Below are 24815 nucleotides of genomic sequence, written 5' to 3'. Positions count from 1 at the left end.
TCCTTACATTTGTAAGAATAATTATTGATAACACAAGGTATATAAAAAAGTATAATGATAATCTGGGGTTATTTTATAATCTCAGATTTCGGGGAAGAAATTTTGTATGGCTAATCTTAAGCACGAAAAAGAAGATAATCGTCTTATATGCGAACGTATTATAACTAACGTTAAACGAGACTGCAAATCCGTTACTAACTTCGACTACTACAGAAAACATCGAGATGTTTGAATAATCGATACACAATCGAGTAAACGTAACGGACTAGTCAATCGTCAGGGTGAATCATCTATTATTCGAGATTTTGACGTTTAAGAAAATTTGTGAATTGCGTATTGTTCAAAGAAATTGTGGACACTGAATAATTCGTTTTAATTAGAATATCTAAGTTGCTTAAAAATGTCTGTTAATACAGCACACGCCAGTAATGGTGTCTTAATTCATGCTGGAGAATAGTAAGTGTGATATTCAAGCAGAAAAATGAAAACAGTTGAATTCATCACCCGATGGTGTTTTATTTGTTTTGGCAAAATCGGCATAGAAGAGAGTAGATGAGGTCATTGTGAAAAAATGAATTTAGGCACTTTATGAATTTATTTCATCTACACGGCTGAATAAGCAAAAACTGGTGAACAGCTGTGACGTGGTTGTTGATTAACTATCAACTTATACCAACTAAACTGAACACCTGCATTCTGCCAACAACTACTTATCTTTGGTTATTTTTTCTTTCTTATTGCAGCATTTTGCTTCATAGCGATGGCGTTACTATGGATTTTTCCGGTCAGGACGACCAAGTATTTAAGGGCTCCAAGCAAGGACGTATTTACTTGACTTCACATCGCCTAATCTTCAACAATAAAAAGCCGGCGGATCAATTACAATCGTTTAGCGCACCCTTTATTGCATTGTCCGATGTAAACTGCTTGTTTATTCTTCAAATTATTATTGTGCTTATAATAAACCTCCTATTTTAGGTGGAATTGGAGCAACCTGTCTTTGGCGCTAACTACATCAAGGGCAAGGTACGCGCTCAGCCCAATGGCAATTTCATTGGTGAAGTCAAGTTTAAACTGCACTTTAAATCTGGTGGAGCTATTGAATACGGACAGGCTTTGCTGCGTGCAGCCAGCACAGCACAAAGCAATTACCATCGCGGTGGCGCTTACAACGATGACCCACCACCGTACACACCATCGGGTGCTTGGCATGAAGCACCACCACCAGCCTACCAACCGCCACCGGGCTATTACGGTTGGCTGCCGACACATGAGGCGTTTAGTGGTCCGGCACCAAATACGGTGTTCATAAGCGATAATCCACCACCATATCCTGGCATTGGTGGGCGTAAGTATAAGAAGTTGTTTATGTGGCATATATTTTCGGTATATGGAATGCGTGGAAAATCTCTCGGCTTTTGTTGTTTTGTATTCAGCTTTTGTTTATGATAAATGATACCCATCCTCATGAATTACACCCATTTTAGCCATTATATTTGTGTTTCAAAAACTGGAAACTATGTATTGTTTATGCGGCAAAGCTAACTTAAATCACTTTAATCACTTGTTCTTTTATTTGCCTTATATGTTCGCTTATTTTCATATTTAGCACCTGTTTACGCTCCGCAGCAGTATCCGCAACCCGGCTACAATCCACAACAACCGCAGCCTGGTTATAATCCGCAGCAGCCACAAACCGGTTATAATCCACAACAGCCGCAAGGTGCCCCACAGCCTCAATATGGCAATGCTGATGCGCCCGCTTGGAATGGCTTTTCAGCTCCACCAACTGATCAGCCGCAACATCAGCCGCCACCTGGTATTCAACCTCCACCTTACGGCGCTGCAGGCTATGGTCAACAAGGCGGTTATCAGCCGGGCGCTCCCGGTGGCTACAATCCAGGATATAACCCGGCCTACAACCCGGGCTATCAGCAAGGCGGCTATCCACCAGCAGGTGGCTACCCACCAACAGGCGGTTATCCACCACCAGGTGGCGCACCGGGTGGAGCTGCAGCCGGCGCAATGGGCTTCAGCATGCCACCTGCAAGTAAGCTAATGTTTTTTGGTACAAACTAATGGTTACGGTTAATAGTGTCATTTGATACGTAATTTTGGTGTTGAAATTTTGAAAAAACTGAATTTTTATTTCTAAACTTTAACATTTTAACAATTTTATAACTACGAGTATGTGTGTGTATACATAATTGATGCAGAAAATATTTCTTTAATTTCTAACACCTCTACATATTACCTGCATTTTTCACTAAAACCCTTTATTAACAACAGTTCAGTTCGAAATATTGTGCTTTCAAAGACTTATTATTTCTTTATTTCAAACCATTTCGCCTGCAGTGTTTTAAAACCGAATCTCACAAATATGCAACAACCAATTCAGCAAATACAGTACTGTCGAAAATAAGAATTCGTCACAAAATCCAACCCCTAAGGCAGGTATACTCCCTTAAAAGATATTACATATTTGTTTTTCTTTGGTCGGGCTTTAAAAGTTTGTATAAAAAACACAAAAGCCGAGAAATAACACTTCTTACACGCCTGCGAATTCCAATGCTTTCAGTGTTTGTGAATTTACGTAAATTGTTTAATTTTTTATCGTTCTGCAGGCAATACCACGTATTATTACTATCCGTACTATACTCCAAGACCTTGTGTAAATTTTGCGTTTATACCAATACCGATTATTTTTCCGTAAATGTTTTTTCAAAAAGTATGCTAGCCAACGAAGCAATGAAATTTCGTTATTGCGAAAAGTCACGCGCTTTATAAGTGTAAGCAATTTTTACATTTAGATAGACTTAGTTTTTTAATTTAAATTTCAATATCAATATTTTCTTTTGCAAACCTGGAATAGTGGATTTGCTGTTGAATTATTAACGTACTCAATTTCTAGATTCGAAAGAAGCCGAGGCAATGGCTAGCGCTCAAAACACACCTTACAACCAATATTCCAACAATACAACTAGTGACTTGCCACCAGCCTACGATGTAAGTGTTGAAATAATATTTTATAGCGCATAATTTTCTTCATCTGTATGCTTTATAGGCTCTACCACCTACTTATGATAGCGCCAATAAGAAGCATCAATAAACTTCAAAATCTTGTACACAAATTGGTAAACACAAAGTTATTTAAATGTCACAACTTGTAAAACATGGATGGAGAAGTGCTGTGGGTACTCATATTTGTTATGACATGCGGTTGAAGGGCTGACATCATTGCCCTGGTCTATTTGCATGTATTATTCATTCCGCTTAACTTTGGCGTAACATACAATATATATATATCTATAAACCTTTATATTATTCTAAAGCCAACCTTATATTAATCCAACTATATATAAAAACTATACACCTGCATACAATGCAATAATTTATACCAAATACACATAAAATGGGCTAAATTAGTATATTTAGTGAAATATAATATTTGTTATTGACTTGTTATTCTCTATTTCAACAAAGGCGTTGTTTCAACAAACTGAAAACGCACTTTCAAAAAGCATTGTTAAATATTACAAATTTATAAATAGTCGTTTGATTTCGGAAATCTTCAAATTTATTTTATGAAATATTCATTCAGCATTTTCTTGTGAGCTATCCAGTATAAATATTGTAAAATAGTTTTGTGAATTCAACCTTTTTGCAATTTTAGATCTTTTTACTGTTGTATTTGTTTTGTTTTTATTAAAATTATATGTAAATAAAACTAAGCGAAAAAAAGACGTTTATTGTCCTTATTTACAAAAGCAAAAATATAATTTCGATGAATATTATAACGGTTGAAATCGTTGAATACCGCCTCACGTGCGTGGAAGCTGGATCGTGTGGTTGTAGCAACGCTTTATCGCCAACTTCAGCCGAAGTCCAAGAGAGTACATGGTAAGGTACGGTGCACAAGACAGGGTTAGTTTACCCAAATCAACCGCAGGCTTAACCAAAACCGCCCCTGCGAATGGACTGGCCCAATAGCGCTGGACCTGAAGAAGGCTTTCGATACAGTCAGCCACTCTACGCTACTGAATGTCATTATTCAGTCTCGCCGGGGCTGAAGAGGTGGTCCGCTACAAAAGGCGCTGGATTTACAAAAGGCTTTCGATACAGTCAGCCACGCCACGCTACTAGATGACATTTTACAGTCGACACTCCCGCCAGGGCTGAAGAGGTGGACCGCGAACTACCTGAGTAGTCGTCACTCGTCGGTGATATTTCGAGACCAAACGTCTAAACAGAGAAAAATAAAGCAGGGAATACCGCAGGGTGGTGTCCTTTCACCCTTGCTTTTTAATTTCTATATTTCGAAACTCGGGCAATGACATTGTTGGCCTATGCACAAAAGTAAACGACTACCTTACCCGCCTTTCTCGCTTCTTCACTGCGAGAAACCTACAACTTTCTTCCACTAAATCCACGGCTACCCTTTTTACCACCTGGACAAAGGAGGTCAAGCTGCAACTTCAGGTACACGTCGATGATACCCCAATACCGACGGTAAACAACCCCAGAATATTGGGAGTCACATTTGACAGCTTGCTCTCCTTCTCAGCGCATACAACCGCTATTGCAACGAGAGTATAGAATCGCAACAAGTCGCTTGCCGGCAGCACTTGGGGCAAAGACAAAGAAATGTTGCTGTCGACTTTCACAGCAATAGGCCGACCGGTTCTTAACTATGCTGCGCCTGTCTGGTCGCCTGGAACTAGTGATACGCAGTGGACGAAGCTCCAGACCTGGCAAAATACTGCAATTAGGACCGCGATAGGATGTCTCCTAATGTCCCCCCATACAACATCTGCACGACAAGGCTCATATGCTTCCTGCGAAGGAGCATAACAAACTGCTCAGCAAGCAGTTTCTGCTAGGGTGTCACCGTAGGCCTCACCCATGCAGACACCTGCTTGAGCCTGAGCCACCTCCCAGGCACATCAGGGGGCACTTCCTCAACTACGTCTACGAGATCCTAGACAAAACAGACAGACCACTTCAGGATCGGACAGTGTACAGACAGGCCATAAACGACATTCATCGGGAGACCTTTACTACCTTCTTAAGCTCCTGACTCCCGAATGCCGTTATCGGAATCCAACCACCACCAATTGCAGACGAAGAGTTCCAGCTTCCCCGAGAGCCCCGCGTAACCTCTGCACAATTACGTTCTGGATACTGTAGCAGGTTAAACTCCTACTTATCCAGAATTGACCCCGACATACCAAACATATGTCAGGCATGTGAAGGCACCCCGCACGACACTAACTACCTTTTCACATGCCCCATCAAACCCACTCATCTAACACCTCTCTCCCTCTGCACCCACCCCGTTGTTGTTATTGTTGTTGTAGCAGTATCTTCGCCCTGTCAGTGTAGTGTAGTTACCGGTCGCCTTCGTCTAGCTCATCTAACGGTAAGCCCAGGAAACTGACTGTTTCGACGGGTTGGTTGCTGTGCCCACCCCGTCGAAACAGCCAGTTTCCTGGACCTACCGTTAGATAAGCTAGACGAAGACGACCGCTGATTACACTACACTGACAGGGCAAAGGTACTGCTACAACAACAACAACAACCACGTCAGACATAGACCCATCACCCTTCTTTCTGAAAACGGAACTAAATGAGGAGTTAGCTTTGCGAACGCAGTCGACATGGGAATACTCATCCTCATACAGAACTGCCAAAATTATGCTAAGCACTTAGAATACAAAAACTACAAACTTTATTTTATCACTCTCCAGAAGAGAATGCAAAATATTGGTTGGATATTTGTCAAGTAGGCAGATATACAATTTTATACCATGGAACAACGGGTTAAAATTATTGAAATTTATTATGAAAATGGTCAATCTTTAAGAACAACATAATGCAAAATTCGTGATTTTTTTGGCGGAAATAATTCTTCGAATGAGTCGACAATTCAAAGGTTGGTGAAGAACCATGAAGGTTGGTGGCAGACCAAAAACTGGGCGTTTCGTTGAAAATATTGCTGCTGTAGCGCAAAGTGTTGCTGAACGACCTTCAACCTCGATATATCGACATTTTCAACAATTAGGCATTCAGGAATTGACTGTCATGGTGGACATTTAAGGGGGGAGCCTGGTTTATAAGGTCAAAAAATCAATTTTTTTTTTTTTTTGTTTTAAGCGATTCCTAATATATTTCAGAATATTCACACAAAGTTACAGAGCCTAATTCTCAATATTTCTGTAGATACAAAGCCAAAGGTAGGCGAGCGTTAGGTAGTTACGCTGTGACCGGACAGCTTTAGTACAAACTTTATCTTCTTTTCTCGACATTTCATTTTATGATTTCTTTGAATTGGCGTACATGAATGAAAAAAAAAACGAATGAACCTTTTGAAATGAATCATAGCTTGTTCCCTTCAGTATTAAATTCTCTTCTATTTGAACTAACAAAATAGATAAAAAAAAATTTTTCACGATTTTTATATCAATGTGGATTTAGGGAAACCATTCAACAATCCAACAGATTCATAGAGTAGTTCACAAAATTAATGATGACCTGAATAAAAAAAGAGTGTGCATGTCCATATACCTCGACGTAGCTAAAGCTTTTGACAAAGTGTGGCACCCTGGGTTACTCCATAAATTAAAAACACAACTACCTAATGACTTTTACCTTATGCTTAAGAGTTACATCCAAGACAGGAAATTCTATGTTAAATATAACGACGCATGCTCAGCCATTCAACCTATGAACGCAGGCATTCCCCAAGGCAGTGTCTTAGGACCAACATTGTATCTATTGTACACGGCTGATCTACCGGAACTGAAGTCAGAAAACAGCATGATTGCAACATTTGCGGATGACACAGTCCTCATGGTATCTCATAAAGATACAAAAGTCGCAAAACAAAATTTACAAAATGAGTTAAATGTGACATTAAACTGGTTCAAAAAATAGAACATCGAAATTAACGCTGACAAAACAATACAAGTAAACTACACAAACCGAAGGACAACCATTGAACCAGTTAGCGTTGGTAATTCTGACGTGCAAATTGACACCAAAGCGAAATATTTACCTGGGTATTACGATCGACTCGAAATTAAACTGGCAGGAGCATATAAAGATAAAGCGAAATGAAGTTAAAAATCGTTTTAAGAAATTGTACTGGCTACTTGGACCTCAGTCCAATCTATCATTGCAAAATAAAGTACTTATTTATCGAACGATAATTGCTCCGATCTGGAAATATGGAATTGAGATTTGGGGCACTGCTGCAAGAAGTAATCTAAGTATACTCCGTCTAAAATACTTAGAACCTTAACTAATGCACCTTGGTATATACCTAACGCAGATATTCATCGCGCCCTTGATATCGATACTATTGATGAAACAATACAAAGCGCTAGCTGAAGACACATAAATAGATTATTAACGCACACAAATCCTATGATGAGAAGACTACCAAATAAAGAAAAATCTACCCAAAGTCGGCTTAACCGTCAAACACCAACAGATCTTGCAAAATCCTTGTAATCAATTGTCAACTAATCGTATATGTCATTGTTTGTTAACCACTTGTTTTTAAATAATATGTATATTTCTTCTATATGAGCTTGGGGGCATTGGCCCTTCAATATCACTCTCATTCCATCTTTTTGTAAACCAAATTACTTATTGTCTAACGACATGTGTAATATTTTATGGAAGAAAAAAAAAAAGAAGATTTTTATACCAAGTTGAAGTGAATTTTTTTTTTATAGAAAGGCATTTTTTTCTTTAAAACTTCCAAAATGTTGAAATTTTGGAATTTCTCTCAGTTTTCTTAGTTCATCTATTATAGAATAAAAAATCATGATAATTAGAAATCCATTTGAATTTTTTGCTTTAGATAATAATTACGAGCTGTATCTTGTACACCAGTTGGAAACTCTAGCGTTGCAGCGCTCTACTAATTTCTATGTTAAAAATTTTTTTCAACTTATTTTAACCAGTACAAAAATTTTGTATACTTTTGAAATGTTCTTTAAAAGATAGAAAAAACTTTGCAGTGCTAAATTAATTTTTGACGTGATAACGTCTTATAATTCGATTTAACAGGCTGCACGCACGAAAAAATGTGTCGTTACCTTGCTCATTAGTGTTACCTTACTCATTAGTGTTACCTTGCTCATGTGTCGTTACCTTGCTCATTGCCATTACCTTTGCTCATTTGTCGTTACCTTGCTCATTGCATTGAATGAACTGCAAGCGAAAGCGCGGAACGAACGACAAAGCAAACAAAGCAAACGAACGTTCGACATCTTGCTCTCTCCTACTTAAGTGAGCGTACATATGTATGTATATGCGCATATGTACATATATAAATTCACGTATTTGTATTTGCATATGCCTTCTTATTGATTATTATTAATTTGATTCACTTGAAGAATTTAAAATGAAACCAAGTTTGTTAATAATACCTGTTGTTTTAATGTTATTATTATTAATTTTTTTATTATATATGAAGGAAAAAATGTATGGTAATATTTACCATAAGATAAGATATGTTGTCTATACTTAATATTATAAAGAGGAAAACTTTGTTTGTTTTTAATGAATAGGCTCAAAAACTACTAGACCGATTTTAAAAATTCTTTCACCATTCGAAAGCTACATCATCCACGAGTAACATGGATTATATTTTATTTTGGAAATAGGGCTCGAGATATAGGTCAAAACGTGGACCCGGGTAACCTTCGGATGTGTATGTACAATATGGGTATCAAATGGAAGCTGTTGGTGAATGCTTTAGTCCAGAGTATTTTTCATGCCGTTCCGTGACTAGGGTCTCGAGATAGAGACCAAAACGTGGACCCTAGAATGTGTTTGTACAATATGGATATCAAATGAAAGGTGTTGATAAGTGCTTTAATACGGGGTAATTTTCATACCTATTGATGACTAGGGTCTCGAAATATATGCCAAAACGTGGACCCGCTGTGTGTTTGAACCGAATGAAACCAAACTTACACACATTGTTAAGTAGGTATTGAAGATGATTTCCGTATAGTTTGAATACCTATTGGTAGATAGGGTCTCAAGATATAGGTCAAAACGTGGACCCGGGTGACCCTCGGACGTGTATGTACAATATGGGTATCAAATGAAAGCTGTTGGTGAATGCTTTAGTACAGATTATTTTTCATGCCGCTCCGTGACTGGGGTCTCGAGATATAGGTCAAAACGTGGACCCGGGTAACCTTTGGTTGTGTATGTACAATATGGGTATCAAAGCTCTTGATAAGTGCTTTAATACGGGGTAATTTGTTATGTTATGTTAGGTTATGTTATGTTATGTTATGTTATGTTATGTTATGTTATGTTATGTTATGTTATGTTATGTTATGTTATGTTATGTTATGTTATGTTATATTATGTTATGTTATGTTATGTTATGTTATGTTATGTTAGGTTATGTTATGTTATGTTATGTTATGTTATGTTATGTTATGTTATGTTATGTTATGTTATGTTATGTTATGTTATGTTATGTTATGTTATGTTATGTTATGTTATGTTATGTTGAGTTATGTTATGTTATGTTAATATATGTTATGTTATGTTATGTTATATTATGTTACTTTATGTTATGTTATGTTATGTTATGTTATGTTATGTTATGTTATGTTATGTTATGTTATGTTATGTTATGTTATGTTATGTTATGTTATGTTATGTTATGTTATGTTATGTTATGTTATGTTATGTTATGTTATGTTATGTTATGTTATGTTATGTTATGTTATGTTATGTTATGTTATGTTATGTTATGTTATGTTATGTTATGTTATGTTGTGTTATGTTATGTTATGTTATGTTATGTTATGTTATGTTATGTTATGTTATGTTATGTTAATGTTAACTCATTCTCTATATCCATACAAAATATCTATCAAACAAATAAAATTAAAATTTTCTTTTGAAAAATGCAACCATTCAATCAGTATTTTCTTATGACGTTATCACATTAAACTATCGTCAGTAAACCGACTTTACAGACAACCTCTTTTTTTTTCCTTAAAAAAAAAAAAAATCGCAAAGAGATGCAATTTTTAGACCTCATAAACCAGGCTCCCCCCTTAAATCACATGATTTTTCGCACATAACTGTTTAGAGCCGCATGTTCAATAAAAATAGTGAAACCTTAAAGAACCTAAATTTTACTCAGTTTCTTTTGTAAAAAAAAAAACGCTGTTATAACCACGGTGACGTCCTTCAAATTCGCTGATATTAAGTTAATGATCTCTTTATAGGTCACAACTCCTGAATTCTTTTCGCCATGAGCGACGGTGATATTTTAGTTGCTCTCAGTGACTAAGTTAAGTAAGTTGCAAGGTGCTGTGAAGAAGCACACAAAAATCGCTATACATTTTTGCGCAATTCTTAAAAAAAATTAACTTTAAAAAACTGTATATTCTTAAAATCAATTATTTCCTCTTAGCTCAGGTCTTTCCAGGCTTGTTACAAGTCGCATTCCTTAACAGACGTTGGCTTCAACCCCAAGCAGTTAGCAGTACGAACCTACCCTAATGCCCACATATACATATATATAATATTAACACTTTAAGAATGTATGCATGTAGCATTGTTATTGGCCTCCAATACCGTTACCTTTGGTATAATTTTCTCATTTTTTGCGTCGCTGAAGTAGCTTAAAGGCTGCTGAGTCAGTTGGCATTCGGTATTGTTTCATGAGTTACTGTTTTTTCTTTAGTTTCAATTGTTTTAGTATCGCGTTTATTTAAAATTTGTTTTCCAAAATTTGTAGTTTTTTCGTTTAGAATAAAATATAATTTACAAGAGTTTGTTGTACGCACGCTCAAAAAATTAATTCCGAATTGTAAATGCGTATTAAAGTTTAGTCCCATTTAAATTGTTGTTGTAATTTAAATTTAAGTAAAGTAAAAATACAGGATATTGCCGCTTTTGCTTGCAAAATTTTAGTTGTTACCTTGAAAATGAGCATTCAAGATGAAAGCTTTCCGTACGATGAACTCTTTGATTTAGACTCATCGCCAACTCCGGTGAACAGGTTTCAATTTCCTCACCGCTTGCGTGAAGGGCAAAAACACCAATTGTTTAGCGAAGAAAGCGACAAAAATATGGTCAAGCCAACTCATAATCTCAGCACATCCAATTCATCCGTCACCGACCAAACCATATCATCGGCCGAATGTACTACAGAACAACCCACTGAGCGTGCCGCGATAACCAATGATTCCATAATTAAGAGCGATCGAACTGGTATGCCCATCGGTAGTGATGCGCCCAAACAGCCACTAGAGCGTAATCGCAAGTCACACTCCTATCACGATATCCATTCGGAATATACGAAGCGTCGCTACAAGCATGTCGAAAGCAAAGTCGGACAATATATCGCAAATATACGCAACGAAGATGAACGTCGACGTAGGCTAGCGAAAATCCAAAGACATCGTTCACTGCCTGAGGCACTGGTGCGAGATCCGATAACACGGGAAAGGATGCAGTTGCAGCGTAGCGTTACCGTTGTCGCGGAGAGGCTGAATCAAGCGCTTGAGAAAGTAATTGACGGTGTCGATGGGGAGCCAGATGACGGCGCAGACTTTTCGAACAGCAACATGACAGCGACAACATCAGCAACAACTTCCACACAGAGTGGTAGCGGTACTACCGACGACGGCGACGATGATTTCGGCCGAGAAGCAGACAAGAGTAATGAGGGTGGTGTGTTGAGGGAAAACTGCAAAGACGGCCTAATTGATAAAAATATGTATGCATTATTGCTGGATGAGCGCGATCGCCTTAAATCGTATAATGACTACCAGCAATCAAAGCTGGATGAAAAGCAGTGCGAAATTACGCGCCTTCGACAAAATGTGGATTTCTTGCGGGTGCGGTTGAGTACCGCCGAGGATCAAATCCAGAAAAGTCAGAATTGTCGTTCTTTTGGCTATGGTCAGATGGGTGCAAACAGCCAACCGTCTTGGGGCGTAGGGAGGCAGTCGGTGCAGGGTTTGCTCTACTGCACCGCAAAGAGCACAAAGGCGACACAAACTGTAGGTGATATATGCTACTCACCGTCACCGCCACCGCCAGCACCGCCAACACCCTCACCGCCGCACCTTGGCATACCAAATGGCGAACTGCAAATATACGTGACAGCTGATACGCCAGATGGCAACAATAATCTATGCAGTGAGAGCACAATAGAGAAATGTGGTCGAAATATTAAAAGCGTGGCAGCGATACAACCAATGGCTTTGAATTTCAGCAATTATCCGGATGGAGAGAGCGGTGAAAGGCGAACGACGAGGGATAATGGTAAGTGTTAGCTTAAAAATCCTGCATGCTTTATTTTTCATCAACTTCCTATGCTAATATCTCTCTATTTCGTTTCAGTCGCACTGCGCAGGCGTAGTAATTCCCTTAAAGCCCGACAGAAGTGCGTGGAAACTACCAACGCAAAAGACAGTGATAAATCCCAATATGACTCGCGCGCAAGCCATCCCAGCAGCTCTGATTCGGCTATTGATGTTGAAGTGATCGAATTGTCATCGCCACCGAAACCGGCACGTCGTAAACGCAACAAAATCGACATGAAAGAGAAGAGAATTCATGCACCAAAAGTTTGGAGTCTCATGTATAGCCGAGGTCCCCAGAGGACTCCCTCCCCGACGGGTTTGTACATTGAACGCTGTTCGAACAGCATTGCTATGGATGTCTCTGCAACGACTGAGGTGCAAGGCGGGCGTAAATTCGCGCCAAAGAAGACCAGTGTTGGCGGCAGGTCTATTTCACGACGCTGGTTGAATTTATTTGGCAGTTGTGTACGTTGCAGGAATCCCAAGTATACCGAACGTGAGCAGGTGGCTCCTCAACACAATTACACACAAGTACCGTTGCTAGATAGTACTTTTGAGAAAAGCTACACCCCGCTACAATCTAACTAGATCGGCACTTCGAGTGCAATAAAATCTGTTTTATATTTATTTATTTATTTTTAGTTAACTTGCATAAGATCTTCACCGCGTATCTTGGGTATTATAAATTATCATTTTATGTATTTAGTTATTTAATGTTTAAGTTTACTTTATTTTTTACATCAATGTTTTAAATATTGCTCCTCAAAAATGTGTCTAATAAAATTAAAAATGAGCATACGCTCATGGTAAATAATCAATAAAATTATATTAAAAAAAAAAAAAAATTGTAAGCGTATCTACCAAAAGTTGGTGAAAATATTTAAAAAGTTCGGCTCAAATATAGGATGGGAAATGGGAAATAATAAGCTGCCTTTGATAGCTTGTTAGATTTTTATAAAGTGGCCCATAAAAAATTAGAAGCATTTATTTATCTTTACTATAAAGGTGAATGTCTGTACGTTGTTCGCGCATCACTACGAAACGACAACACCAAATGACGTAAAAATGTTTATACAGCGCACGCTCGATAACGTGAACTAATTCAAACCAAGGCAGTTCACGTTAACAAAAGTGTTCACGTTTTGGAATGCCCAAAAAGACTAAGTAAAAATATTTTTTTTTACATTTAAATTCACATTTTATTCTTGTTTTCGTTACATATTAATTGAAAATTAAGTCATATGATGGTTTTATTTAAAAGTCATCTTTTTTTATCTTATTTTTTTCTAAAATTTGAAGCCCAGCTTTCTCCCTTAACCATCTTAGCACACTCATATCATTTTGATCGACGTCTTCTTGACCAGCCCATTATTAGCGCCTTATTGAAAATTTCAATCGCTTCAGTCGGCTTAATTTTCTCCAGTTGCTCTGATACGCTGTCATCATCGGATTCGTCCTCTTGTTGATGGTCGTCATCTGCATTGCCCTCCTCGATATCTTCGTTCCATTCATGAATGCCTGTTAACGTGAATTCAATCTGAAATTTTTAATAAACAAGAGTTTTTTCAATAACCCACATACATATTTTTGAGCATATCTGCGAACACGAACGAACCCAGGATTTAAACGACTAAGGAGATCGGCGGTGTTGCTCATCAAGGTGCGGAGTTCAGCTTCCCATTTTTCTTTTAAAACCGCCAACGGAACATTATCTTCGGGATCATCATTGTTTACCGCAAAATCTAAAATACTGTTCCAGCACTTAGCTAATGTTGCTTCAGCAACACGAAACCAAACCGCATCCAAAAGATTTATAGCTGTTTTTAAGTTAATTTTTTTGAACGACTCGAGCAAATCAGTCTTTGTCGCTGCTATTGAAGCTAGAAGGCTGTTTTTGTGATGGAACTTAGTGATTTTTATTGCATTCTGATCGATCGGTTGAATGAGGGGAGTAACGTTTGGTGGCGTAAGCATTGCCGAAATTTGCCCATTCTCCGTTGTCAGTTCAGCTTCATTTGGGTGAGAAGGAGCGTTGTCGATTAGGAGGAGAGCTTTAATTGGCAAGGCTTTCTACTTTAAAAACGATGGAACCTTAAAAAACAACCAGTTAACCTTAAAAATCGGACAAACCTTAAAAGGAATATTCACCTGTGGAACAAATGACTCATGAAACCATTGCTTGAGCCAATAGCCGACGTCATCCAGGCGGATTTGGAGGTCTTATAGTCGGTGGGACACTGAAAGTTTTTAAAGCAGCGTGGATTCTTCGCCTTTCCAATTACCAAAAGCTTAAGCTTGTGGGACCCAGTGGCGTTTGAACAGCACAAAAACGTGATTCGCTACTTCTCGGACTTTACCGCTGGGGCTCTCTTCACCAAACTCGACGCGTACGTTTTCTTTGGCAAAAGTCTCCACAATAACCCCGACTCATCAGCATTATATAACTGATCGTTGCACAACTCCAATTCGGGCATTTTAGTTTTAAGTTTTTCTTTCAACGGATCCACTAGCTGAGGTTGCGAAGACAGTTTTTCGCCTCATATTTTAAGAAGACGTATACCGTACCTCTTCTTGAATCCTTGGAGCCATCCATCACTAGCGAAGAAGTTTGCTTCATTTTCTTTAAATTTTGCATGCAGTGTTTTTGCCTTTTCTTTCAACATTAGAGCACTTACTGGCCAGTATTTTTCTCGCATTCGGATAAACCAACGATAAAGAGCTCTCTCCATTTTGGGCAACTCTGAAGAACGCAGTGTTTTTCTATTTCCAGGTCCACAATACGTGTTGTTTACGCATTTTAAAATCACTTGCTTTTTCAATTTAATGTTACGAATTGATGATTTAGCAACATTATATTTCTTTGCTAAAATCGTCACAGATGAGCCTTTTTTTAAAAAACATAGAATTTAAGCCTTTTGTTTTAATGTCAAGCACACGGGTTTTTAAGAACTTATTTTTGCGAGAAAACATAAGACGAAACACTTTTTGCAAAGCCAAAACCGCGACTGAAATATTTTATTCCTTACATGCAATTACGAATAAAATGCCTATTTTATAATTAGGAGATTCTCCAATTTTAGTATTACTTGAGATCAATGTAAACTACATTCAAGTAATTGTAACGTTTATTGTTCATGTTATAGAGCTTTTTGGGTTTGTTCACGTTTTAGGGTGTTCACGTTTTAGAGCGTTCACGTTATCGAGCGTGCGCTGTACATTCATATTTTCACCCAATGAAGGTTATAGGCATGTTTTTATGATGGAACGCCCTTCCCACAGCCCCCAGGCCGCGCCACCATTCTCATTCGTCACTAATAATCGAATATTTGCTTAGATTTAATCTAAAAAATCTTAGTTTTTCCTATTTCCCACTATTTATAGCGCACTCTAGACTTCATAATCCGCATAAGCTGTTCAACTATGACCTAAATGCAAAGTTCAAAAACGGTTTGAGATAGATATTTTTCTGATTGGTTTTTTGATTTTATCCAACGAGACATAGCAACGGATGCCGGGTATTGTAATATTATTGTTATTAATAAAAAATTATTTTCTATGAAATTATTGTTTGTAATTCTTTTATATACATATCCTAAATCCCTCAAACCTACTCCTACGCGAGCGGGACCGCGGGTTAAAGCTAGTTTACTATAAATTTATTATTATACGCGCCGCTTCTGTTAGATGTTTGGCCGAGCTCCTCTTCATATTTGTCCTGTATGTCGGGATGTTGTTCCACAAATGGAACAGCGAATGGTTTTTAGTGAAAAACCTTTTTTAATAGAAATAAATACGCTCGGAGGTTTGCCATTGCTTGTCGGGGGGCGCCCGCTATTAGAAAACACTTCATTTGATTTTGAATCTACGCACTCCTGAATGATACTCACGCACCAACTCATTCGACTACGGCGGCCGCCAGGGTCTTCTAAAAGAAGATATCACTGAGGAAAATAAAGATTTTTTAAATATTCGTATGGGCTTAGAAGGCGAGGCTTGGTTACTTATCGCCGAATTTTAATTTAATTGCAAAAATGACGCTGGGGACAGATATCTCGACGACTCATATTTTTCGTCGCACTTCTCAGATTTGTAGGAGGTAGATATATTCTTTATTTTCTTTTGATTTGACACTAACAATGATTATAATAAAATAATAATAATAGAGAATTTTCGTCGGTGGTCGCCTGCTGGAAAAATATACAATAAATTGAGATATACATTTATTTGTTTATACCTTTAACAATATTCGTTTACAATTAAATTCCTCTATTTCAAACCATACAAGACAAGCTTTCTCAAATATACACATCGAATTCTTTCGTGGCCGAAGCCACGCAGAGACCATTTTGGCCCATAGCGATACCAGATCAGAGTCCTATTTTTAGCGATTTTTAGGAGTCCTTCAAGCTCCAGTTCAGGTATACATTCTGCCAAAAAAATATCGGGAATTGTTCATTCAAGAAGCGCACCTTACACATATGAATGTTTAAAGTTTTGTGCTGGAATGTTGGTATAACTGTCCTCTATAATGTCAACCGCAAGTGTGCTCTGCGATTTTCACTAAGGATAAAAATATCGAACAAACAATTTGCCTTAAATTTTGTGTTTTGAACGGAATCGTCGAAAAAAAAAACACGGGTCTACGAGTAATATACGGCTTTTGAAGAGTGCCGAGAAGTCGTGGAATATTTGCCCCGATCTGATCGCCCATCAACATCTTCAACGGATGAAAAGGTCGACAAAGTCAAAGAAATGGTGCTGGAAAACCATCATTTAAGTTTGAAGGAGGTAGCTCGTCAGACGCGTAGCTGCTCGACTCGTTCCAAGAGAGTTGAATTTCTTTAAAAAAATTCATCGGAAGAAGGTGGCTGAAGACATGCTTGGGCGGTGGGTATATGAGTTTGACATACAAACCAGTCAACAGGCGGCTGAATGGCGCTATCCACATGAGCCGAGACCCAAAAAAACCTCGTCAAAGTCGGTCAAAAGTGAAAGTCATGCTACTCGTTTTCTTTGATTAATGATGGTGTTGTGCACTCGGAATTCATTCCAAATGGTTCTACGATAAATAAAGAATATTGTTTGGAATTAGTGCGACGTTTGAGAGAGAATGTGCGTAGGAAACGGCCCAATTTGTGAAAGAAAACTAAAGTATTTTGCACCATGATAAGACACCGTCTCGCAAGGGTCATACTGTGAACCTTTTTTTGGCCAAAAACTAAACAAATATCATCGAACAAACATCGTATTCACCGGATTTAGCCCCCTGTGACTTTTTTCCTTTTCCAAAACGTAAATTACCACTCCGCGGACGCCGCTTTGAGTCGATAGAGGTCATTAAGGGTAATTCGCAGAAGAGCTAAAAAGTGATTTAATGACTGGGCTAATCATTGGCATATGTGTACTGCTTCGAATGGAGCCTATTTGTGGCGTGCGTCTTGATGTTGTTTCAAAAATGGAGGGACCTACAGTTTTATGCCGCCGCCGAGCGGCAAATGGTTTTTTATGAGGAGCTGCAACTAATCCTGCTGAACGACATAGACGATTCCATATAACTATCATTGTATGCGCGTTCACACATGATCCTGGCAAATTTGAAATTGGTTAAACTAAGCGTTTCGCCTTTTTGAACATGTGCTTATTCTTTTTGAATTGTGCGCGGGGGTTTAAGTACCTAACTTATTTGATTCCCTGCAAGTCTCGCGCCTTCTTTTGCTATTTCGTCTCATTTCCCGGAACCCAACAGTCACAAAGCCTGCGATTACGAGCAAACTTTTAATTGCTTCGTTGCACTCTTGACATTTTTGTATGATAGTATGATTTGATCGCTTTTTTAGCTGCCTGGTTATCCACGTAGAAGTTTATTGCGCAGTTAATTGTTGCTTCTGTAGCTAAAAGCTATGCTGCTTTCTTAACAGCAAAGTCCTCAGTGCAATAGTTAGGGACTTAAATGACTTTTTGATGCTTAATTCTGCACAATATATGCCAGCGCTAACTCCCCCTTCCATTGTGCTACTTCTCGGAACTTAGCCGTTACACAAACCATCGTCTTCTATAACCGTCTTTAGCGGTTTTCCAAAACTCGTAACTAGAACCTAGAACCTTAGGGTCTGAATTGACCATGGTATTCCCAAAAATAAGCTGATCGGTTGCTTGTAGCCTCGCAGCTGAGGTTGCAGCCTGATTTTCCGCAAAGAGATCAATCGGTGTCAGGTCGAGGATAGCCTAAGAGCAGCCGGTGGAGTTGATTTCATAGCTTCCATAATGCAAAGCGCAGAAAGTCGATGAACTTTACAATGGCTTTAGATCTTTTTTTCAGCATTGACACTCAGACCAGCAATATTAGCCAAGTTGTGTATTGTTTTAAGAGCGTCGCTCGTTAGAGCGCTTAGCGTTAACAATACTTTAAATTTGCTAGCCGATATTTTTGCTAAGCAAGTGGTCAACCAAGTGCAAGGATAAAGGAATTTATGATAACCAAGACAATTTTTGCACGAGTAAGCTCGCAGGGTTATCTGGATTAGTAAGCGGTCGTGGATTACTACTCGGCGCGCACTGTGGGTAAGAAGCATTAAAAATTATGAACAAAATTTTTTCTAATAACGGTTGTCTTTCAGCAAGGAATGCTAATGTCCTGCTATGCAAAAAGCTCATGAAAACCATAACATACGGAGGTGACTTAAAACTGTAGTGCCTACGTTTTGTAGGTCTACAGTAAGTTGGCAAATTTTTCAGTGTAGGTTTTATGTCGACTAAAAATTCAAGTTACTCGTAAATTTATGGTGTGCAAAACAAAATTCAACTTTATTATGTTTCTTACAATTTGTTATCTATGCATTGCAGGATAGAAGTTTGTACAGGTTTTTGATGATGTGTCCGGTTAGTAAAGGATAGAAGAAATATGATATGCCTGCTCGTTACTTATACTGGGTGGGCCATATAGCGTTTGCTTTTTGAACCACCTATTTTTTTGAGAATGGTAACACAAATGAGGATGGTTCCATGTGTAGAAGTCCACGCAAGTGGGGAAAGTTACTGATCGCCATTCACTTGGGAATGGCCAGGACGATTCTTCTGCATATGGTTCAAGCAGCTCACAACGGCCGGGATTAGCCCACGTATCCTCTGGGTAGCTTCCGAACACCCGTTCGGGAGTGAGCTAAAGTGAGAAGGCGAAACACTCCAGGATAGCTGGTTGTGCGTTGGGTTTGGGACCCGCCACTTAAAAATCCCCCCCAATGAAAACTTTAAAAAAGCCTCGGATGAGACCTCCCTATACTGATGACGACCCCTGCAAACGAACTAAGGAATACGATTTGAGGGCATGCACCTGGAATGTCCGGTCCCTTAATGGGGAAGGTGCCTCTGCCCGGCTGGTTGATGTCCTCGTGAGAGTAAAGGCTGACATCACTGCCATCCAAGAGATGCGATGGACGGGGCAAGGAAAGAAAACCATAGGACCTTGCGACGTCTACTACAGCTGCCATGTAAAGGAGCGCAAATTCGGTGTCGGATTTGTTGTGGGAGAGAGACTTCGTCGCCAAGTACTGTCGTTCACTCCGGTGGACGAGCGTCTCGCAACAATCCGCATCAAAGCCAGATTTTTCAACATATCGCTAATTTGCGCCCACGCCCCGACGGAAGAGAAGGACGATGCGACCAAAGATTCCTTCTATGAGCGCCTGGAACGTTCCTATGAGCGCTGCCCCCGCCACGACATAAAAATCGTGCTTGGCGACTTCAACGCCAGGGTGGGCAAGGAGGGAATTTTTGGTCCAACAGTCGGAAAATTCAGCCTGCACAACGAAACATCCGGTAACGGACAGAGGCTGATCGACTTCGCCGGGGCCCGAAACATGGTAGTCTGCAGCACCAGATTCCAGCATAAGAAGATTCACCAAGCCACCTGGCTGTCTCCTGATCGAAAAACATGAAACCAGATCGATCATGTTGTGATAGATGGAAGACACGCTTCTAGTGTATTAGATGTACGTACGATCCGAGGACCCAACATTGACTCGGATCACTACCTTGTTGCAGCCAAACTGCGCATACGCCTCTGTGCAGCAAAAAACGTGCATCTACCTACGCAAAGAATGTTCGGCATCGAAAAGCTGCAATCACAACAGACAGCCAGAAGATTCGCCACTCGACTCTCACTCCTGCTCTCAGAGAGTACTGCCCAACAAACCGGCATCCACGAACAATGGAGCAACATTTCTCGTTCTCTACGTACCGCCGCCGAAGAAGAAATCGGATTCCGGCGAGCCCGAAAAAACAACTGGTACGACGAGGAATGTCATGCTGCCGCAGAAAGAAAGGATGCCGCCTATAGAGCCACGCTGCGATCGGGCGCAACGCGAGCCATGTGGGATCGCTACAGAGAGCTGAAAAAGGAAGAGAGACGTATTATCCGAAAGAAGAAACGAGAGGCCGAAATACGTGAGTGCGAAGAGCTTGAGATGCTGGCCAACAGGAACAACGCCCGAAAATTCTACCAGAAAGTTCGGCGGCTTACAGAAGGTTTCAAGACCGGGGCGTTTTCCTGTAAGAACAAAGACGGCGAACTGGTGACTGACGTACAGAGCAATCTTAGATTATGGAGGGAACACTTCTCGAACCTATTAAACAGTGACAGCTGCGCATGTCACCGAGAAAGTGAAGATCCCGATACCCCAATCGTTGACGACGGAATTGTCGTTCCGCTACCCGATCATAACGAGGTGAGAATAGCAATATCACGGCTAAAGAACAATAAAGCCACGGGCGCCGACGGACTGCCGGCTGAGCTATTCAAACATGGCGGCGAGGAGCTGGTAAGGTGCATGCATCAGCTCCTATGCAAAATATGGTCGGATGAAAGCATGCCTGCCGATTGGAATTTAAGTGTGCTCTGCCCAATCCATAAGAAGGGCGATCCTGCAATTTGTGCCAATTACCGCGGGATTAGTCTTCTAAATATCGCCTATAAGGTTCTAGCGAGCGTATTGTGTGAAAGGCTGAAGCCCACCGTCAACCAACTGATTGGACCTTATCAGTGTGGCTTCAGACCTGGAAAGTCTACCATCGACCAAATATTCTCAATACGCCAAATCTTGGAAAAGACCCATGAAAGGAGAATCGACACACACCATCTTTTCGTCGACTTCAAAGCTGCATTCGACAGTACGGAAAGGAGTTACCTGTATGCCGCGATGTCTGAATTTGGTATCCCCGCAAAACTAATACGGCTATGTAAGATGACGATGCTCAACACCAGCAGCGCCGTCAGAATTGGGAAGGACCTCTCCGAGCCGTTTGATACCAAACGAGGTTTCAGACAGGGTGACTCGCTGTCGTGTGACTTCTTTAACCTGATGTTGGAGAGCATCGTACGAGCCGCAGAACTTAATCGCTCGGGCACAATTTTTTATAAGAGCGTACAATTGCTGGCGTATGCCGATGATATTGACATCATCGGCCTTAACAACCGCGCTGTTAGTTCTGCCTTCTCCAAACTGGATAAAGAGGCAAAGCGAATGGGTCTGGTGGTGAACGAGGACAAAACGAAGTACCTCCTGTCTTCAAACAAACAGTCGGCGCACTCGCGTATCGGCACCCACGTCACTGTAGACAGTTATAATTTCGAGGTTGTAAAAGACTTCGTCTATTTAGGAACCAGCATTAACACCGATAACAATGTCAGCCTTGAAATCCAACGTAGAATCTCTCTTGCCAACAAGTGCTACTTTGGACTAAGTAGGCAATTGAGTAGTAAAGTCCTCTCTCGACGAACAAAACTAACACTCTACAAGACTCTCATCATGCCCGTCCTAACGTATGGCGCAGAAGCTTGGACGATGACAACATCCGATGAAGCGACGCTTGGAGTGTTCGAGAGAAAGATTCTGCGTAAGATTTTTGGACCTTTGCACGTTGGCAACGGCGAATATCGCAGACGATGGAACGATGAGCTGTATGAGCTTTACGACGACATAGACATAGCGCAGCGAATAAAGATCCAGCGGCTACGTTGGCTGGGTCATGTCGTCCGAATGGATACAAACGCTCCGGCTTTGAAAGTATTCGATGCGGTACCAGCTGGTGGTAGCAGAGGAAGAGGGCGGCCTCCACTGCGTTGGAAAGATCAGGTGGAAAAGGACTTGGCTTCACTTGGTGTGTCCAACTGGCGCCGGTTAGCACGAGAAAGAAACGACTGGCGCGCTTTGTTAAACTCGGCCAAAATCGCGTAAGCGGTTATAGCGCCAATTAAGAAGAAGAGAACACAAATGACATGTCAAATATGTTCATAATTTACTTAAAGGTTTGACATTTACGAAATAAGACGCTATACGCTTGAACAAAGTTGGGAAATATTGAAAACCTATTTCCAAAGTAGTGAGTCTTCTCCTTCTTCCGCGGTTACAGTAAACAACGAGTTTTTGTTTCCAAAAATTGAAGAGGATGACATGGGCGACATTTGGTTTCAATAGGACGGTGCAACTTGTCACACTGCCAAAGTTACACTCGAACTTTTGGCTACCGTTTTTGAAAACCGAATAATCAGCCGAAATCCGATATCAATTGGCCGCCTCGGAGCTGTGGTTTAAGCCCGTTGAACTATTTTTTGTGGGGAGCTGTTAAGGACAAATGCTATGCGAACCATCCAGAGACGATTGATGCTTTAAACCACGAAATCGAAGTTGCCATTTATGAAATTGGAGCCCAAACAATCGAAAATGTGCTTAAAAATTGGGTTGATCGAATGGCTTACTGTAAAGCCAGTCGTGGCAGTTATTTCAACGATATTATTTTTCATTCATACATGACAATGTTCAATATTCAAAATAAAAAAAGTTTGAAAAAAAATTTATTAGTTTTTTTTATAGCCGATCCAAAAAGCAAATTTTACATGGTCCACCATATACTACATTCCCATGGTACGTTATTCGCTCTCATTTGACAACTCTACTTCTTCTTCTTTGCGTTTTACTATTATTATTTGCTATGAATTCCGTTGATGGGGGAAAAGTGATTAAAAAGATTCTGCTTTATTTTGTAACTAGCAAACCCGGCCCCCTTCGCTGGGCACACTAAAATAGAATAGGTAGATATGGTTTAGAACAGAAAATATATGGTTTTCATATTATTTATTTCTTTATTCTTTATTCAAGCGCTTTGGCATAAACAATATTTTCTGTTTTTCTATTTGTTTTTGAGTAAATATAAAATATAAATTGAAAATCAGGAAAAAAGAAGATTGCTTTTAAATTTCAAATCAACGCATATGAATAAACAATCGTCTTTTTTCCTGATCATCCATGAATTTTTCGTTTCAATTTATATGTTTTATTAAGCATTGGAGCTTTTTTAACCATTATCCATTTATATTTATCAAAAAAAAAAAACGAAAAAAATTGTTTTTTCCACGAACACATAATTTCATTCGGATTTCACATTAAATTCTCAAATTTCGTAAGAAACTATTCACTGTTCCAAAATCCACTCCAAAAAAATTCACAAACAATTTTTACATGTTGCACTTACGTTTTTTCCTTATGGCATCCAAATCAGAAAGAAATATTGACACACTGTCAATTTGACAGTTCAGTTCCGCCCCAAGCGTTAAAAAAATAAGCGACATTATGGCTGGCTCAAAAGAACGCTATACCCGTTGCCACTGCTCCGAATTACAACCAAACTTTACGAAACCCATTTTCAATACTTACTTAACAATGTGTGTAAGTTTGGTTTAATTCGGTGCAAAGACACGGCGGGTCCACGTTTTGGCATATATTTCGAGACCCTAGTCATCAATAGGTATGAAAATTACCCCGTATTAAAGCACTTATCAACAGCTTTCATTTGATATCCATATTGTACATACACATCCGAAGGTTACCCGGGTCCACGTTTTGACCTATATCTATACGGAAACCATCTTCAATACCTTCTTAACAACGTGTGTAAGTTTGGTTTAATTCGGTGCAGACACGGCCGGTTAGCGAACACACACAAAAAGTTGACTTTATTTTATATATAAGATTTTTTTCAGTTTGTGTCCGAAAAAACCAAATATCTTATGGAACCCTATTTTTTTCCAAAATATAATGTAATCCATGTTACTCGTGGATAATGTAGTTTTCGAATGGTGAGGGAATTTTCAAAATCGGTCCAGTAGTTTTTGAGCCTATTCGTTACAAACAAACAAACAAACAAAGTTTTCCTCTTTATAATATTAAGATTTCATTAATTTACTCCTTCCATTTTTCAGCAATAGGAAAAAGTGGAAACATTGCGGAGAAAGTGGACTTGGCTGCCGGAAAAACTACCATTGACTTTAAGAATTACTCAAGAGTTGCAGAACTAAGGCTTTGTGCAATTACTCCTGAATTTGGCCGCCTTCATCATAAATGAGGTGTTAAGCAACCTACTTGACACAATATTTTTTTTATCAATTTCTTTTGTGGTTCC

The 24815-nt window shown here is 39.4% G+C and overlaps 2 protein-coding genes and 1 pseudogene across 5 annotated transcripts; 2 read left to right on the top strand and 1 right to left on the bottom strand.

The window, feature by feature from the left end:
- The first annotated feature begins 389 nt into the window (after positions 1-389).
- On the top strand, positions 390-3743 carry LOC129242731 (postacrosomal sheath WW domain-binding protein). 4 transcript variants are annotated; one of them, XR_008582211.1, is made up of 6 exons: positions 390-456; positions 744-918; positions 979-1348; positions 2625-2789; positions 2912-3006; positions 3065-3085. XR_008582211.1 is itself a non-coding variant. In XM_054879533.1 (6 exons), the coding sequence occupies exons 1-6, from the start codon at positions 401-403 to the stop codon at positions 3107-3109; spliced, it is 1182 nt and encodes a 393-aa protein (XP_054735508.1). In that variant the 5' UTR covers positions 390-400; the 3' UTR covers positions 3110-3743. The 4 variants fall into 4 exon arrangements, 1 of the variants encoding a protein (XP_054735508.1); XR_008582210.1 differs by lacking the exons at positions 2912-3006; positions 3065-3085 and adding exons at positions 1610-2050; positions 2356-2454 and having other exon boundaries at positions 2625-2699; XM_054879533.1 differs by lacking the exon at positions 2625-2789 and adding an exon at positions 1610-2050 and having other exon boundaries at positions 3065-3743.
- Positions 3744-10686: 6943 nt separating this feature from the next.
- On the top strand, positions 10687-13153 carry LOC129242730 (protein swallow). The gene is made up of 2 exons (XM_054879532.1): positions 10687-12321; positions 12400-13153. The coding sequence occupies exons 1-2, from the start codon at positions 10977-10979 to the stop codon at positions 12948-12950; spliced, it is 1896 nt and encodes a 631-aa protein (XP_054735507.1). The 5' UTR covers positions 10687-10976; the 3' UTR covers positions 12951-13153.
- On the bottom strand, positions 13001-14979 carry LOC129242190 (jerky protein homolog-like; annotated as a pseudogene).
- Positions 14980-24815: the final 9836 nt, after the last annotated feature.

The sequence above is a fragment of the Anastrepha obliqua genome, chromosome 3, assembly GCF_027943255.1.
Source record: "Anastrepha obliqua isolate idAnaObli1 chromosome 3, idAnaObli1_1.0, whole genome shotgun sequence".
NCBI lineage: Eukaryota > Metazoa > Arthropoda > Insecta > Diptera > Tephritidae > Anastrepha > Anastrepha obliqua.
The sequence above is the reverse complement of the archived record's forward strand: the minus strand, read 5'-3'. Positions and strand labels throughout refer to the sequence as shown.